At 42.6% G+C, this 16,241-nt stretch overlaps 1 protein-coding gene across 1 annotated transcript; it reads right to left on the bottom strand.

The window, feature by feature from the left end:
• Positions 1-82: 82 nt before the first annotated feature.
• Positions 83-15,613, bottom strand: TNFRSF11B (tumor necrosis factor receptor superfamily, member 11b). The gene is made up of 5 exons (XM_010182520.1): positions 15,584-15,613; positions 6,181-6,550; positions 1,956-2,150; positions 1,425-1,649; positions 83-471 (listed from the first exon to the last, which is right to left on the bottom strand). The coding sequence occupies exons 1-5, from the start codon at positions 15,611-15,613 to the stop codon at positions 83-85; spliced, it is 1,209 nt and encodes a 402-aa protein (XP_010180822.1).
• Between the last annotated feature and the right edge of the window lie 628 nt (positions 15,614-16,241).

Genomic DNA, 16,241 nt, shown 5'->3' with positions numbered 1-16,241 from the left:
GTAGGGAAACAACGTTCCAGTTTCATTACTGCTGGCAGTAATTAGGGAAAAATAGTCAGTGGAGAATGAAAAGTATCTTGAATTAGACACATCTTACTTTCACTGATTTCCGTTGGTTCCCTACCATTTCTAAAAGGAGCTTCTGGTGTAACCTATACATCATAAATCTGTGAAGAAACTTTACCACCTTCCTCAGACTTTGGATGGTTCGTTTTGGGAAGTGGTACGTTTTCAAGTGCTTCAGTCCATACATTAAACCTTTAGTGGTGTCTTGGTCGCCATTCTTTATTCTCCACAGATTGAGAAGCTTCAGGACTTGCTCTGCAGGTTGACATCGTTTCATTGTGTCCTCGATATCTTCTTTGCCCACTTGCTTGCCTGGTAAGCTTGCCATCAGGGTGTTGAGGTGTTCAAAGGTGAGGTTCAGGTGGCCAATATGCTTTAAGATGCTATTTTCACACTGATTGATATCTACAGAAAGCAGAAAGAGAGGTAAGTACATGTTACAACTTCAACGTGGCCTACAAAAATAACTTCCAAAATTTCAGGGTGAATATTCCTTCCCAATTTGTTTTTTACTTTATTTCAAATAATTCTCTCAGCAATGCTTTTTTTTAGGCTCCAATTATGAAAAGCACTCAAGAATTTAATTAACTTTGCAAATACAAACAGCCCTAAATTACAAACTTCATAGCAAGTACTTATTGCTATACGCTTGTTTCATCCGTCTTGTAACATGTTCTGTGTCTGTGATAGGACTCCTAATATTTGGTTCCAGTGAATCAAAAGTTGGCTCTTCTTCTTCAAAAATGTCTAGGCAAGCTTTGCTAAAACAGTCATTCTGGATTTTGAAGTACCTGGACACTTCACAGTCTGACATAAGCATACATGCTAAAAAGGAGAGGGGAAAAATAAACCCAGAACATTTCTGCTGCATTTTTCAAATCTCCTCTGAGTGGACAAGAAGTCATTCCAATGTGGCGGTTGCTGATGGTGGCCTACGTGAAAGGAGTTTTCCTGACCCTCACAAAAACCTCGGTGTTAACACTGCAGCACTAATTCATCTTTGCACCTGCAGATTCGGCACCAACAAAGCGGTGAATTGGCATCACAAACAGGTCCCAGAAGGGAGAAAAAGGGGAAAGCCTGTCTGTATATTGCTCACTTCCATGCATCCCCGTTTTGGGAGCAGGTGTCCAGGTCTGAGTCTGGGAAGAATCCAGCCCTCGACGGATCAGGAGAAGCTGAAATCTCTTCCTGCTTCCCCTCAGCTTCACCGTGCTGACTGCATCGGTACATCTCAGCCAAGCCCTGCACATCCTCCTCAGAGCACAATGCGTCCCCAGGGGGATCTGATCCCAAGCAACTTTAAAAATGCCATTTAGAAGGTTGCTTTTAATATATGTACTATGAAAATAAGGTACCTTGAATGATCTTCTTGACCATATCCTGCTCTTTGTTTTGCTGCTTCCATACTTTGAAGAGCTGGAAGGTCTGCTCCTGAGGGGTGTGCCTTTCTTTCATCCTTTCGATATTTTCCATGCTAAGCTTCGTCCCAGGCAAACTGTCTGCTAGGACGTTCAGCCAGTTAGGCACGAGGAAAGTCGGAACAGCAAACCTGAAAAAAGCCTCCTCGCACAGGGTTACATCTGAAATGAGAGACAGAAGAACATGTCAGTTGTTCTGATCTCTGTTACCCTGCTTGCCTCTGAAAAAAACCCAAACAAGTAGCAAGGATGATAAGGGAAAAATGCTTAAAAAACAAACTAAGAAGTGGCCGTTATAGCACTGTCACTCTCTGTGCTTGAGTTCCATTTGGTCTGACCTACAATAACTAAAACTGCGGCCATCACCGCAGCAGGCAAATGGCTGACACGCTAGATATTTCTATCAGAAAATTTTAACTGAAATTAAAGATACGTTTTCAGAGCACTCTTCCTTAACATGATACCTACCTATTCCACATTTCTGAGATGCCGCGTCTGTATTTTCCTGACAGATGTTGTCACGAACTGCATTTCCCTTCAATGCTATTTTGAAACCCAGCACACTGCAGTTTGTGTGCTTTACACAGGCTGCTTTGGATGATGTTTCATTTGAGAAAAACCCTTCTGGACATCTCTTGCATACAGTGTCACTCTCAGGGGTACCTGTGGAAACAGGAAAACACAGGCATCCAATTACATATAACCTCAACTGTGAAAAAAGAAATACAAGAATGCAAAAATCAAATAAAATATTACTCCTAAAATAGTCGTGCTTCTGCTTTTCACATTTCTGATCTACAAAGGAATTGCTTTTTAAAAAAACTCCACATTTTAATTTTTAAAACCAAAAAAAAGTCTTCAGGAGACATGTTCCTGCTGCAGTAACAGAACAATTAGTACTCTCACATACACTTCTTACCAACTTTAAAATCAGAAACTACTCATTCCATCAGGAATTACTGGAGTCTCTTCAGACATAACATGATGTCTGACCTTCATCCTTCAGCTGTACAAATATTCTCTAAAACATGGCACAAGAAACTGCTCTAAACTGTACTCTAATATCTGCCCAGACCCTTACTCGAATGGATTACTTCAGTTCTAGCTAAAAATATAAACCAACTAAATGTCAACTGAAGACCCCCTGAGAAGCACTTTCCCTGCTCAAATACGAAATTATACAGGAATACAGAAGTTCAGTAACACTTTTTTAAACTTTTTTCTGGGCTTGAATAAAATATTGTTTAAAGCAAAGACATTAGATTGTCCAATATAGCAAACATATTTAATATAAAGACATATATTTTGCTTAGTGTTTTACTTTCATAAGGCACAGTTTTACTTCAGAATCAAATAGATATGATACAACATTCGAATGACAACGCACGGTTCTATCACATGGACAAAGAGGAAGAAAACTAATGTGTGAAATCTGAAACTGGTGCAGGAAAATAACAGCAGCAATAAATGCTGTATATTCACTCTTAATTCATCATTATTCAGCCAACATTTAAGCAAGTGCCTGAAGTCTAGTATCTAATATTGCATTATTGAACAGGAACTTAAGGACATGCTTAAAATTCTTTGGAAATAATTGGGAATTATATTTGAATAAGAAAATGCCTCCATCTAGTGTATTTTGGAAGTATTTACATGTGGATGCTTATTTTAATGGTAGATTTTAAGTTTATTTTAAGTTTAGCTTTATTTTAAGTAAATCTTATTTACTTTGAGCATTTCCTTAGAAAAAAGGTGTACGAATCTGCAGTTTTCAACCAGACATGAAATAAAGAATACTTGCACACACCCAGCCTAGCACTTCTTTTCTCAGACAGCAAATGAAAACGAAAACTGAAAATCAGAGACCCTGTGTATTGCCAAACCCCCAAATCCTGCTCTTTCTGCAGTCAGCACCCAGCCTGCAGCAGCAGCAGCCTCTGCCCCTGTGTTTCCTTGCACCGTGTGAGCTGCTGGGGCTCTGGGCTGTGGGAGACTCCAGTCAACCCCCGAGAAGTCTGGATTTTTAGCAACTTTCCCTGCCCCAGACAGGAGGAAGAGGAAGAAAGGAGAGTCCCTGCTAACGGGGCCTCAGAGCTTCCCGTATAACCCCTGCGGCAGAGGGAAATAAACTGCGTAATCCACCAGCATTCTTGGGGCTGGGCAGAAAGTAATCTCCCAGCTTTGCCAGCTTCTTCCTCACTGCTTATCTGCCTGCTCTTCTTCATGGCCCCAGTGGCCACAGCCCGGCCGCCCTCCCGCCACTCCCCAAAATTCTCCTGGAACCCCCCCTTGTCCCCAGGGAACCAGCAGCCTCAGCCAGGGGGACACAGCAGCCTTCCCCAGCACACAGCTGCTCAAAACTCTGCCACGTACAGAGCCAGCCGCGGCAGAAAGGAACAAAACCTTGATCTGCACTTGCGAAAGGGGACTGCCAGAGGAAAGGGATTGTCCCAGTGTAGCCGTGAGAGACTGGCAGTGGGGAAACACTGCTCATGCTTCAAGTTTTGAATGAGACACTGGACCATGCCATCTTCCTGTGCAGCAGTGGAAGCATATTTTTCTGTGGTTAGGATTTATTTCACCTGAATTTACATCCTTACAAAGTTCAAGGCCATCATATGGCAGAGGGTGGGAACACAGTGTGGTCCATGCTAAATTCTTAGATGATGCCTCACCTCTAAAACTTACTACTGACCCAGAAGGACACGATTATTCTTACAATGCTTTCATTCCTTGTTTGAGGTCTGCTTGGGTTTAGCTGGTCAGTCTTTTGGAAAACAACTTTCCAATAAATGACACAATTTGACAGTTTATCTTCCTCCAGAGCTTGTTTCATTTTGAACGGAGGCATTCCAATTTCTCTGCCACAGATTCACTGTGCTCATAGGGATGCAGCAGCCTGGTTGCACAGAGAATTTATACTTCCTTGTTCACTCCTGAGGCTGCATCTTGAGTACTGTGTTCAGTTTTGGGCACTGCAGTGTAAGAAAGACACTGAGGTGCTGGAGGGGTCCAAAGAAGGGCAACAAAGCTGGTGAAGGGTCTGGAGAAGTCTTATGAGGAGCAGCTGAGGGACTTGGGGTTGTTTAGTCTGAAGAAAAGGAGGCTGAGGGGAGACCTTATTGCCCCCTACAACTACATGAAAGGAGGCTGTAGAGAGGTGGGGGTCAGTCTCTTCTCACAAATTACAATCAATAGGACAAGAAACAATGGCCTCCAGTCACACCAGAGGAGGTCTAGGAGAGACATTAGGAAAAACTTCTACACTGAAAGGGTTATCAAAGACTGGAAGATGCTGCCCAGGGAAGTGGTGGAATCACCATCCTGGGATGTATTTAAAAGCCGTTTAGATATGGTGTTCAGGGACATGGTTCAGAACAGGACATGGTAGAGCTGGTTAACAGTTGGACTTGATGATCTTTAAGGTCTTTTCCAACCATAATGATTCTGTGATCTCCCAAATGGCCTTTCTGAGAACTTTGTTTCTGGCCCCTTCTGACTTGCTGTCAAGGTACGGTGGAAGCTTATTAACCCAAACCCCTGGGTATAATAATTTAGGTTAATGAAGGTTTATAATATAGAAATGCGGTAGCTGCCAGTGGAAATGCTTAACAGTGGCAAGGGTGTCGGGGTAACGCCTAGGTAACCAATTACGCGGGGACTAGTGAGCAGCTACAGCAGTGACATTACTCCTCATGTCAAAGCTGTTCTCCAACAAGATGTTCATAACCCAAGAAAGGGCTCCCAAGCTGTCATTCAGCATCTCTCTGCAAGGGACAGGCCAGTCCTAGTGTTCCTCACTGTATATACATCATTCCTAGGGACATAATTCTGCAGTCAGGAAATCGGTTGCCTACATGTTTGTGTCAGAGATGCTTTGATTTTCTGTATCCCCTTCCTCGGTGCTCTTCTCCAGGCAGTTGTCAATCGCTCATACGACGACAGTTTATAATTCTTTCAGGCTGTATTAAATACTGGAGCTAAACTGGGCCATGACATTTGCCAAATGATAAATTATGTATTTTATTTTGAGAGAAGAACTTATTATTGGTTTAACAATTTATGTTGTCTTAAATGAAGAATACACTCCACTGAAAAGCGCCGCTTCGCTCTGTATCCCCACCAGACCTGCAGCACAATGCCAGCCTGCTTGACAGAGAAACAGTTGTTTGTTTGATAACAGCAACAGTTTCCCTAAGAGCTCTACTTAGGATGCTGATAATTAATTATTACCACATATTGCTGTGATGCTAGAGCTATATTAATATTGTTATAATTATACACTTGGTGTCAAACATGTAGCGCTCCTGGTGTTTGTCAAGATACACAGTTGCTTGAAACAGCAGATTTCAAAATGAAAAACATTATTATTTATCACACACACAAATATTACATTCTAGATAATGTTCCTTTAAAAGAGGCAATCCATCATGTTTCTCATTAGAGTGCAATTTGCTGCATTTGCTACTGCCATTAAGTTACACATTACAGTAGGAGCCGGGTTTTCCACTGAGAAATGTTCTTTGGCTACAGTCCAAACGATGCAGCCTAGGAACGGGTTCAATTGGCTTTACAATTTACTGTCCTGTAATTTCATCTGGAAGAGCTCTTCCCTAATCTTGTCACTGTCACCAGTCGTTGACGTGCTGCAGAGCCCTAACTAAGCCTCTGCGTACCGAGCAGTGGTACGTACCTGGCTGCGCCACGCCGAATCCGGGAGGACACTCCGTGTGCTTCAGACAGAACTCGAGCTCCAGGTGCCGGCCTTCGACGCACTCGCAGAGGCGCGGCTGCGTGCTGCTGCACTCCTGCTTGACGAACTGCAGCTCTTTGCAAACGGCGCTGCAGTACTGGCACTCGTCGTCGCTGTTCCACTCCTCGGCGTAGTACTGGTCCGGGCATGGTGCGCACTGCGTCGCACTGGTGGCCGTGCAGTGCTGCTTGACGTAGGTCCCGGGGGGGCACTGGTCACACAGCAGCTGACGAGATGTCCCTGGGTCGTAATGGGGATACTTGCGAGGAGACTCATCCTGGATGGTCCACTTAACCGAAATGTCCAAGAGCTAGCCATAGGAAAACAAAACATCGCTCGCTTTAATTCTGGGGAGCATTGTGGTCACAAAGAAAGCTACGTTTTAATGACTGTATGAGTCTAATCATGTCGTTATCTTCAAAAAAAGTTTGCAGTATAAATTTATAAAAGATTAGCCAGCTTCTGGACTCTTCCATGTCTGTCTCAGAGCAGGAAAAGTTAAGGATCATACCCAGCAAATCTTCCCAACATAAATAAGTCCTTGTTCCTCCGGAGATGCAGATCATATCTTTCTCTCATTTACACCCTTTTAATATCACTGGGCAATGGCCTTTTATGTCTGGCACCAGAGAACCTGGTCTATCAGCTTCATTGGCATCACGCTTAATGCACTCAGTGTTCATCAAGTACTTCAGATGCAAAAGAAATGGCAAGTATCTGAGCATACAAATCTGACCAGCACACTGCACCATTACTGCAGACACCTTTAAAGGATGATCCCTTACAATATTTCATTTTCCCAGCAACGAATGGCTAGAACAACACAGGTTACTTTTTAATGCCTTCCAGTTAATCTTGCTCCAAAATGCAGTAGCTCTGGGGGTAAAACGTGGCAGCTACATCAAGTGTGAAGACGCAGCTCCAGACACAGGTAAAGCAGGCTGCAGTTAATGAAGGGCACATTAAGGATGTAATTGCAGGAGCTGGAAGAGCCCAGGCTAATGCTGTCACTCTCAGGTGTACTCCCTATGTACCGCTCCAGCCCTGTGGGGTTTGCTGGCAGCTCACTCTCCTCACAGAGAACCCAGCTCCGTCCCGGCGCTGTGTGACCAATGTGCCACTTCTCTTCTAAAACTCGTGCATTTTATAAAGATGAAGTAAACTGGCTGTGAATGAAGATGTTTTTCTATGTGATGCTTTTCTGTGTATCCATTCAAATTCTAGATGCAACTGACTTGTCTTTGTTGCCATTTTAATCCCAGTCAGCTAATGCAGAGTTTCCAGTTCAGTGTCAAGAATGTATCTTTGCCAGTGCAGGTGTCCCCAGGGTGTAAGTAGAATTAACCCTTTTTATTCATTTGGACTCAGTATTTCCTAAAGAGGCTTCACCTAAGGGCCCAACTTCTGCCACAGCATGGCACTTCTTAAGTGACAGTCTTACTAAGGCTGAAAGGAGAATTTAATCGCTCATCCACGCTAACGCAAGTCACAACGTCTGCACCAATTAACATTAAATGCCTAAATAAGGAAATCTTGCTCCTTAAGAAAATATTCCTAATTGCATTTCCTACTGTATGTCTATGAATCCACTTTTTATAGAGCTACACTTAGGTGAAGAATGAAATGCAGATAGTATGGATATTTCCCACAGCCTCTTCTAGTTACCCTTTACATCCCTCCACCTTGTCCAATCTGTGATTTCTACAGGAGGAGATGTCCCTTTCTCCTGTGCTCTCAATGCACTGTCATTGTGAGGAATTCCCTATTACTCCTTGAAGCTTGAGGTACCGCTCCATTTTTCCCAAACAACTGAATCTGTTTCATGCAATCTGTTTAACAACAGGGCGCAGCACATTTTTTAATAGTGAATGGCCTTTCATTGATGAAAAATGCACCCACCCTTGGTAAATCTACAGCAACTACTCCAGTAATAAGGAAGTCCTGGTAATCCCATTAGTTGTTGATGTGGTCAGGTTTTCTTCTCCGGTTTTTATTCACTAATAGACAATACTCTGCCCCTGGTGACACTTCTTCAGGTGCTGAACGGTTCGGTGGACCACTGCATGCTCAACCCCCCTCTGCAACATGCAGGAGCAAGAACAAGATTTTCCCTATGTTCTCAACCATTTACATTGGAAATCATGTATGAGGCAAGTGAGAAGTTTTGCTGCAGGGGATTAGTCAGGATTAAAAATAATTCAAATTCAATAATCAGGGTATGAGAGCATGTACAGAAAAATGGAGGTACTTGCTTCCTGAAGAGCCTACAACTGTGTGAAGCAAGCCAATAAAAACTGAAAACAATTCAACACAATTTGAGAGGGATTGACTTTAAAATTTGAGAAAAAAATACTTAACAAAACATATGTGAAACCATGGGAAGCTTTGCTTTTGGAAGTGGCAAAATGGCAACCAGAATACTATAAATCTAAATGAGCACAATCAATAACTATAATAACGGGATTAATAAATCAGCATCACTAAAAGGACGATCAGTCTTTACATTTGATTATTTTCTTTGTGTTTTTAAAAGAAAAGCACATCACAAATGCATTCCCATCTTTCCCAGAAACACACATTATGTGGCTGCAGGAATCCATCCATCAGTGGCTGAGCCATATGTATGCAGGATCCAACTCTTTTATTTAGTAAACAATTATGACTAAAGATTCTTCAGTAAAGCTAAAAGCTATAAATGCAATCGGTATCTCAGTATTTTACCAGCACATTTTATACATCTTGTTCAACATAAACTAGATGACCATTACTATTACTGTTTGGCTACTAGGATCATATTAGTACAGTGAGCTGTGCAGCTCATTGCCACAGGATGTTGTAAATGGTTGAGATCAAAATGTTCCTTAACATAGTTATGGAGGAAAATAATAAAGGGCTATTAAACATAAACATCACCTTTTGATCAGGAAATCCAAACCCACAAATTGCTTGAGCCTGGAAGAGTGCTGTGGAAAAATATCACCTTTTTTTGCCTTTTTCTTCCATCTCCTCTATGTCTCCATTATCAAGCCCTGCCATAGACAGCATATGGGGCTTCTTAGGACATTTTTTCTGGATTATTTTTTTCATAGGCCCAGTACAGCCATTAGTGCGTTGTTAAGTACATTACTAGCCTCCAATCCCCAATACCACACTTCTCTTCATAAGAGTGCTGTAGGTCCCTTAACAACCATTAAAAGAAGAGATTTGCAAGACTGTCTTCTATGCATGAGTATTCTGAATATGAATATGCAACCTGAAAATCAAAAGTTATCCCTGAACCTACATCAAGTGCCAAGGTAAAATCAATCTATTTTTCAGATGTTTTGCAAAAATGCAGGAAGAATGGTGGAATTTTTAGTAATTTTTACTAGTCTTGCTGCAGCAACTTGGCACAAACAAAATGAAAATACTCTTCTTGTCCCCCAGCTCACAGAATACGCCAGAGGGGAACATCACTAAATCGTCCTTTCTCCTGGCCTGAGACATACTGACTGCGTGCTTACATTAGCAAGTTGGATCACCTGTTACAGCAGATTTGCAGAGTAAAACAGATGGTGCCGAGCACCTGACATCCACATGGTGTGCAGTTCAGAGGAGGTATTTTGGACTCACTTCTGTCTGCTCTCAAGGACTGAGTGCGTGTTAGTGGTTACAGTGCAGCTGGTGCATCTCTGAAGTCTGTCTCTGGATTTACTTTCATCAATCCAGTTTACTTTTGTAAATCCACTTTGTGCACTCCAAGGCTGCTCTGATGTGCAAACTAAAATACAGTAAATAAGGATGATTAGGAGAGGCCCTTCAAAAGCATGTTCCCAAATCAAATTAAAATGGTAATGAAATGCATTTTATGTCATTCCTGACATTTCTCCTCCTAAACTATGCTATGAACAACTTTGTAGCAGAGTCTGAGCCACATAAAACCTCTGATTGACCTCAATACCCGTACTTACAAGTGGGCATTGAGCCACAGAGATGATCAGGGGACTGGAGCATCTTCCATGTGAGCAAAGGCTGAGAGAGCTGGGGCTGTTTAGCCTGGAGGAGAGGAGGCTGAGAGGAGATCTCAGCCTGGACATGTTCCTGTGTGACCTAGTTTAGGTGAGCCTGCTCTGGCAGGTGGCTTGGACTGAATGATCTTTAGAGGTCCCTTCCAAACCCTGCCATTCTGTGATTCTGTGATACTAAACATCTGAATTTCTCCTGTAGGAAATAGCACTATTTGAGCACATGAAAATGCCACGATCAGAACTTACTAAATCTGAACATTGGTCTTCCCAAAAGTTTGACAGAAAGCAGGATTTCTCCTGTAATCATGCTGGCACTGGTCTGTTTTGCTCCTGCTGGAGAAGAAGTCATGTTCCAGTTTGAAAGGAGGAAAATACTAGAAGTCTGGCTTCAGTTTACTGGAATCAGAAGTACAGGCTATGATCATGTTCACCCTTTAGCCCTTAAGAAACCAAAGCTGAAGTCTATTAGTGCTACACTTGGCCAAAATAATGGATTTGTCATTCAGAAGACTGAGTAAAATTCTGTTCCTCCTTGTTTAGGAAAGGTTAATTCATCCTGGAAGAGGTACAGAGAAAGTTTAGAAGGAAATGGAGAGCTTCATCTTGAAGAGGATCTTGACTTGTTCAATAGCTTGGCAAGTCAGGACAGTACCTATAGATCCAGTACGAATAAGACAGTAAACACATGGAGAGAGAGGAACTTTTTCCATTCAAGGATAATGCTGGCAAATGAAAGGGGGATTCTCTCGTCAGAGGATGTTTGGGAACAGCCTTTTACTGAGAAGCAGGTGTAAGAAACCTAAGTAGTTTAAATATAGCTCTCAATGCATTTCTGAAAGCAAATACACCGTTTGGTTTCCTGGAAGAGCTGGGGAATGGACTGAAAAGACCCAAACAGTTTCTTTCACTTTCAAACTCTAAGCAAATCCTTTCTATCCCAACACCGACGGAAGCCAATGATGCTCAGCATCTTGTTCATCTCAACAAATTATTCGTTAGTCTGATTCAGGGTGCACTCAATTGCAAATGCTTTTCCTAGGGGTACTGAAATGCAAGGCTTAATTTAAAAAACAATCCCAAAGGCTGGGGTTTTTTGTTCTGAGTCTGACATGCTATCAGTAACAAAATAATTACAATAAACCAAAACAAAATCTAGTATTATTAACTACATCCATCAACCTATTGGGAGAAATTCAGTTCTAGTGTCACGGCCTCAGTTCTGAAAGGGCCAAAACACTCAGTTCTCATCCATCTCCACGGGCCAAATGCTGGGTACCCCTCAGGATGGATGTCTCCGTGCGAGGGATTGGGATGAACTGTAAATACTGAAATACGAGTCTTGTGTAAGCCAGTGTGATGCAAGTAAATACTGAGAACTTATTCACAATGAGTTACCCAAGGTTAAAAATAAATTCTTTGATTGTGTCACTCAACACATTAGGCCTGAAGCGATATTTTTACATACCATTTTTATGTCAGCATACACAATGCTAACATAAAAGGCCTGTGAAGTCCATTTATTTGAGCCCTTAGAAGATGCTTTTGAAAGGAAAATAATGTGATGATAAAATTTCATTTCAGATCTTGGGCATGAAAAAAGTACATGCCCTTTTCTTTCATCTTTAAATGTAAGGCAAAGAGCCGCTTGCTTTTTCTTGTTGAATTAAAATGAACTGGAAGACAAAGCACATAAAGCAAGAAATCCTTCAAGCATCATCCCCTTAAATCCCTGCTTTGTGAGAGAAAAGAGAGTGGCTTTTCAGCATATGAAAATATTATTATATAGCTTGGCTTTGTGGTTTTGGGTTGTAGACCAAAGGCGAATGTTTAATTTGCTGAGAAAGATAAATCTGTTTCTGTTTTGCATTCCACAACTATTCCGAAGCATATTTTCCTGCGTGATAAATAATCACTCAAGGCATCTGTCAGATCGCTCCTAGTGTTTGCATTGGGTTCAAAGCAAAACCTCACAACTCTCCTACTTTGCTTTCTACACAAACTATCTGGACAAAGCTAAGGCAGGAGGCCTTCGCTCACCCGCAGCCCTTAGGCAGAATGCCTGACTAAAATCATGCACAGACCCCAGATATATCCCAATGGCAAAATACAGCGCTGAATTGTATTGAGGTCCTCCTAATCAACAGCTTGTCAAATCAAACCTGTTTCTCTAAATCCAGTACATGACTATGTCAGGCTGGATGAGATCCATGGCTGCCTATTGCAAATAACCATTGTAAAATATTTATCATTTATCAGCTAGGGAGAAATGACTCCCATCCGTCTGGGAGATACTCAACTCTCATCCTCCTCACATTACTGTTCTGGAGGTCCCCATCACCGAATTTAACCTCTTTGGGCCCACAGCTCTGCAGCCCTGCTTACCCCAGGATCTGCTGTGGGGTCACTTTGAGCCCAGCCCAGACAAAGCCCCTTTCAGCAGACCAAAGCTGTCAAGTACACAATGAAAGCTACAATGGAGTAGGTTTTTCTGGTTTGGGTTCAGCTTTTGAAGCTGTTCCACCATTCTGCCAACTATTTCAACGGAACCCACTCACTTTGAACATGACAGGACCTATGTCTGTATGGAAGATGTTTTATAAGGCTGCCCTTCTACGTAAGGAATATAACTAGTGACTCTCCTGAGCCACCTGTATTCCAAAACTGAGGCTATCAGCCACTGTCTTCATTTCTCTGTCAGTACTGCAATGTGTCAACAACTCACGTCTCATGGAGGCTGTGTAAGGCACCAATACTTGTCATTCACAAAGCACTTTAGGGGCCTAAGCTATTGCTTCATTTTCACTGGCAGGAAAATGACGTTCAGCTGAAGAGCAGTTTTGCATCTTATCAAAGAAGTGCTAAATTGAAAGTCTTCATTTATATGAGTTGCATTTGCCCGGAAGCCGGTGGAAGGAGGAAGCAGAAAAGACTAACTAGCTGCTCACCCAAAGATGTGTCTTATCCATAACTCGTATTTTGGAACATTATTCACCAGAGTGACAGCAAGATTTAGAGATAACCCAAAGCTGGGATGTTACCACTGTGATGACAGTCCGCTTTTGCACTGAACAGAATCACTAACAGCTGACCATCTAGCTAGAGAAACTATGCCCAGTATTATGTGCAAACAGGTGTTTTTCTCCGGGAAGTCCATCAGAGCAATGCATCTACCAGCATAAAAGTAAAATACAGAAGGAACAAAATTCAAGTTTCTGTGAGATTCGAACTGTGTTATTGCAATTGTGACAATATCTTTAAAAAATTCTTCTGGTAACCTTGGTGTTTTATTTTTAACCCACACACATGCAGACAGACAGAAAGAAGGTCAGACAGAAAGATAACTCCTACCCTCGCGGGCTGCAAAGCCACTGCTGCCTACACACAGCAAACCCAACAGGCTGGCCAGAAAAAGCACGTCACATGCGCTCAGAGATCCAAAATAGAGAAAGGTCAAGTTTAAGGGTCAAGATAGTTACGTGACAAGTAATGAGATCCAGCTCTGGGGACTTTCTTTCAATTCAGTCTGATTTCATAACACTTGTCTGTTTGCAAGCATTTTTAGTGTTCAGGCAAACAGCACGCACACACGTGCACCACCACAGCAGGTCCCCTTCCCAAAACCTTCGCAAAGAGGCCAAGGCTGAAAGTACATTGTGTCCAAAGAGCCTTTTTTAGGTATGGTGTCTCCAAACTAGGTTGAAGGTAGGTGAGCCAAACACATGCAATTTTGGACGGCTGTTGTATTTCTTACAGAACAGGTACTAAAACTACTTTTCTGAGCTCCAGCACATCTGACAGTACTTAAACTTCACAATAACTTTATTATTTCAAAGCAATTTATCTAAAGCAATTCATCTAATAAAAAAACAGGTTGAATGATGAAGCTCTCTGGTATGTACTCCTGCCACTGATGTATTTCAGTTCCAATACTCATCTGCCACATGACTGTGCTGGACTTCATCAAATGCTATTACTATATGGGAGAACACGAACAGGTACATTACATTTGATTAAAATCAAAATAGTAACGTGATTCTTTTATGACAGCCACAGATAAGAAGCCAAGCTGGTAACAGGCTGAAATTCCCAGATTTATTTCCTGTGTTTTCATGTAGACAGAAAGCACATCATCACACATGAGATGAAAAAGTCGTCCTGTGTTTCAATTTGCTGACCACGAGCCTGACAATTTTTGCTTCCCTTGCACCATTAATTACTTTGGTTTGTTTCTCAAAAAGCTCTTTCAGAAAGTTGTACAGAAAGTAATAAACAAGCATTACTCATCGGATCCTGGAAATCTCAATGCATTTATTAAAAGCTTTCAAAATAATGGATCTCAGTTCTAACACTGCCACAACATTAATGCCACTGTACTCACCAAAGCAACCCAGGAACAAGTTACTGCGCAGGCACGCATAACAGCCTGCTCTGAATATTATTTTTTGACGTTTTCCTTTGAATGTTTTCTTATCCAAAGGATGAATCACCTCAAAATAGATGTTACACAGTGTCTGTCTGTATGCAGGCTCTAATTAATGTGACATCATGTAAAATTCCATATGGCTAAACGGATTAAATGACATTTTGAAAGATTTACAGCACTGCTAACATCTCTAAATTTGCATCTACAAGTACCTTGCTAAATCACCAAGTAAACAAAAACTTATTAAAGCAGGGGTTTATGCCAGATTTAATAACACAACTTTTTCTGTAATAGCTACTGACACAGCTATTAATTCATCACTTTGTTGCAAATGAAGCTGAATTTTCTAAGCCAAAACAAGCACCACACGCTTCTGCTTTTTTTCTGGAGTTCACAGTGGTTTTCCCGGGTACGAAAGCCAGCCCCATACCTGAGGTACTGTCCAGTGCCACTGCAGCTGAGACTACAGAGACAGGCGGGGATGGAACTTCTGTAAATCAAAAGCAAACATCCCAGCCTACAGCCTCTAAATTCATTCCTAGAGACAGTGTTTTGTGTCCGCCCGGTGTGATGAAGCCTTACAAAAAGAGAGAGGAAGATAGGAAAATAGGCAAAATAAAAGCAAATCATGCCACTACCTTATGAATGGGGTGAAAATCTCTGCTGCCTGCCTGGAGCTGGACGTATCCGTTGTGCTCCAAACCTCGCCAGGAAAGCTCGGTGCGATGAAACAAAAAGGGTTTACCAAGAAAATGGAGAGAAGGCAAAAAAAACCCAAACAAAAAAAGTAACCCCAAAAACCCAAAACCAAAACAAAACAAAAACCTCAGAAGAAAAGCCGTATGTCTTTACAGCCTGATCTCTGAAGCTGTAGTGCATCTTAAAGCCTATCTACCTCTCCGAAGGGACTTACCACAAGCGTGCAGCACAGGAACTTGTTCATTGTGGTCGGTGGAAGAAACCTCAGGGCGCCGGGAAGCCAGGGCAGAGCCAGCTCCCGCTCCAGCCTCCTAGCAGCCTGCTCGCATCCCCCAACATTAAAGACACGATATATATATAGTCCCGGTGTAACAGGAAGCTTTGGCTCAGCTTTGATCACTCATTCCCTACCATGACCAAACTTTTCTCTCTCGCGCGCTCTCTCCCCCTCTTTTTTTTTTTCCCTCTTTTTTTTTTTTTTAAAGGAACCTGTTAAACTTGATGACTTAATGGAACTCTTTGAGTGCTGTAACCACAGAGTGGAAAATGCAGGAGGGAGTGTCAGGGGCTGGCCAGGGGAGGGTTTAATTGGGCTCTGGCTGTCTGGCTGGCTGTGTCCCAACCGTCCCTTCCCTTCCCCTCAGCAGCTGGCTTGGAGGGGACACCCGCGCCTCGGGGGGACGGCGGCTCCCTCACGACAGACCCGGTTACAGATCCCTGCTGGAGGCCGAGCTGCAGGGCTCAGCACAGCCGGGGCTGCCATTTCCCCAGGAGGAAGAGGGCTCATTCCGCTTCGGAGCCCGAGGGATTTCCAGGAGCGGGGCTGGCTGGGAAGCAAAGGCCAGGGAGGGGCCGGGCGCGGGGGAGGGGGG

This window comes from Mesitornis unicolor, unplaced genomic scaffold, assembly GCF_000695765.1.
Source record: "Mesitornis unicolor isolate BGI_N332 unplaced genomic scaffold, ASM69576v1 scaffold21124, whole genome shotgun sequence".
NCBI lineage: Eukaryota > Metazoa > Chordata > Aves > Mesitornithiformes > Mesitornithidae > Mesitornis > Mesitornis unicolor.
The sequence above is the reverse complement of the archived record's forward strand: the minus strand, read 5'-3'. Positions and strand labels throughout refer to the sequence as shown.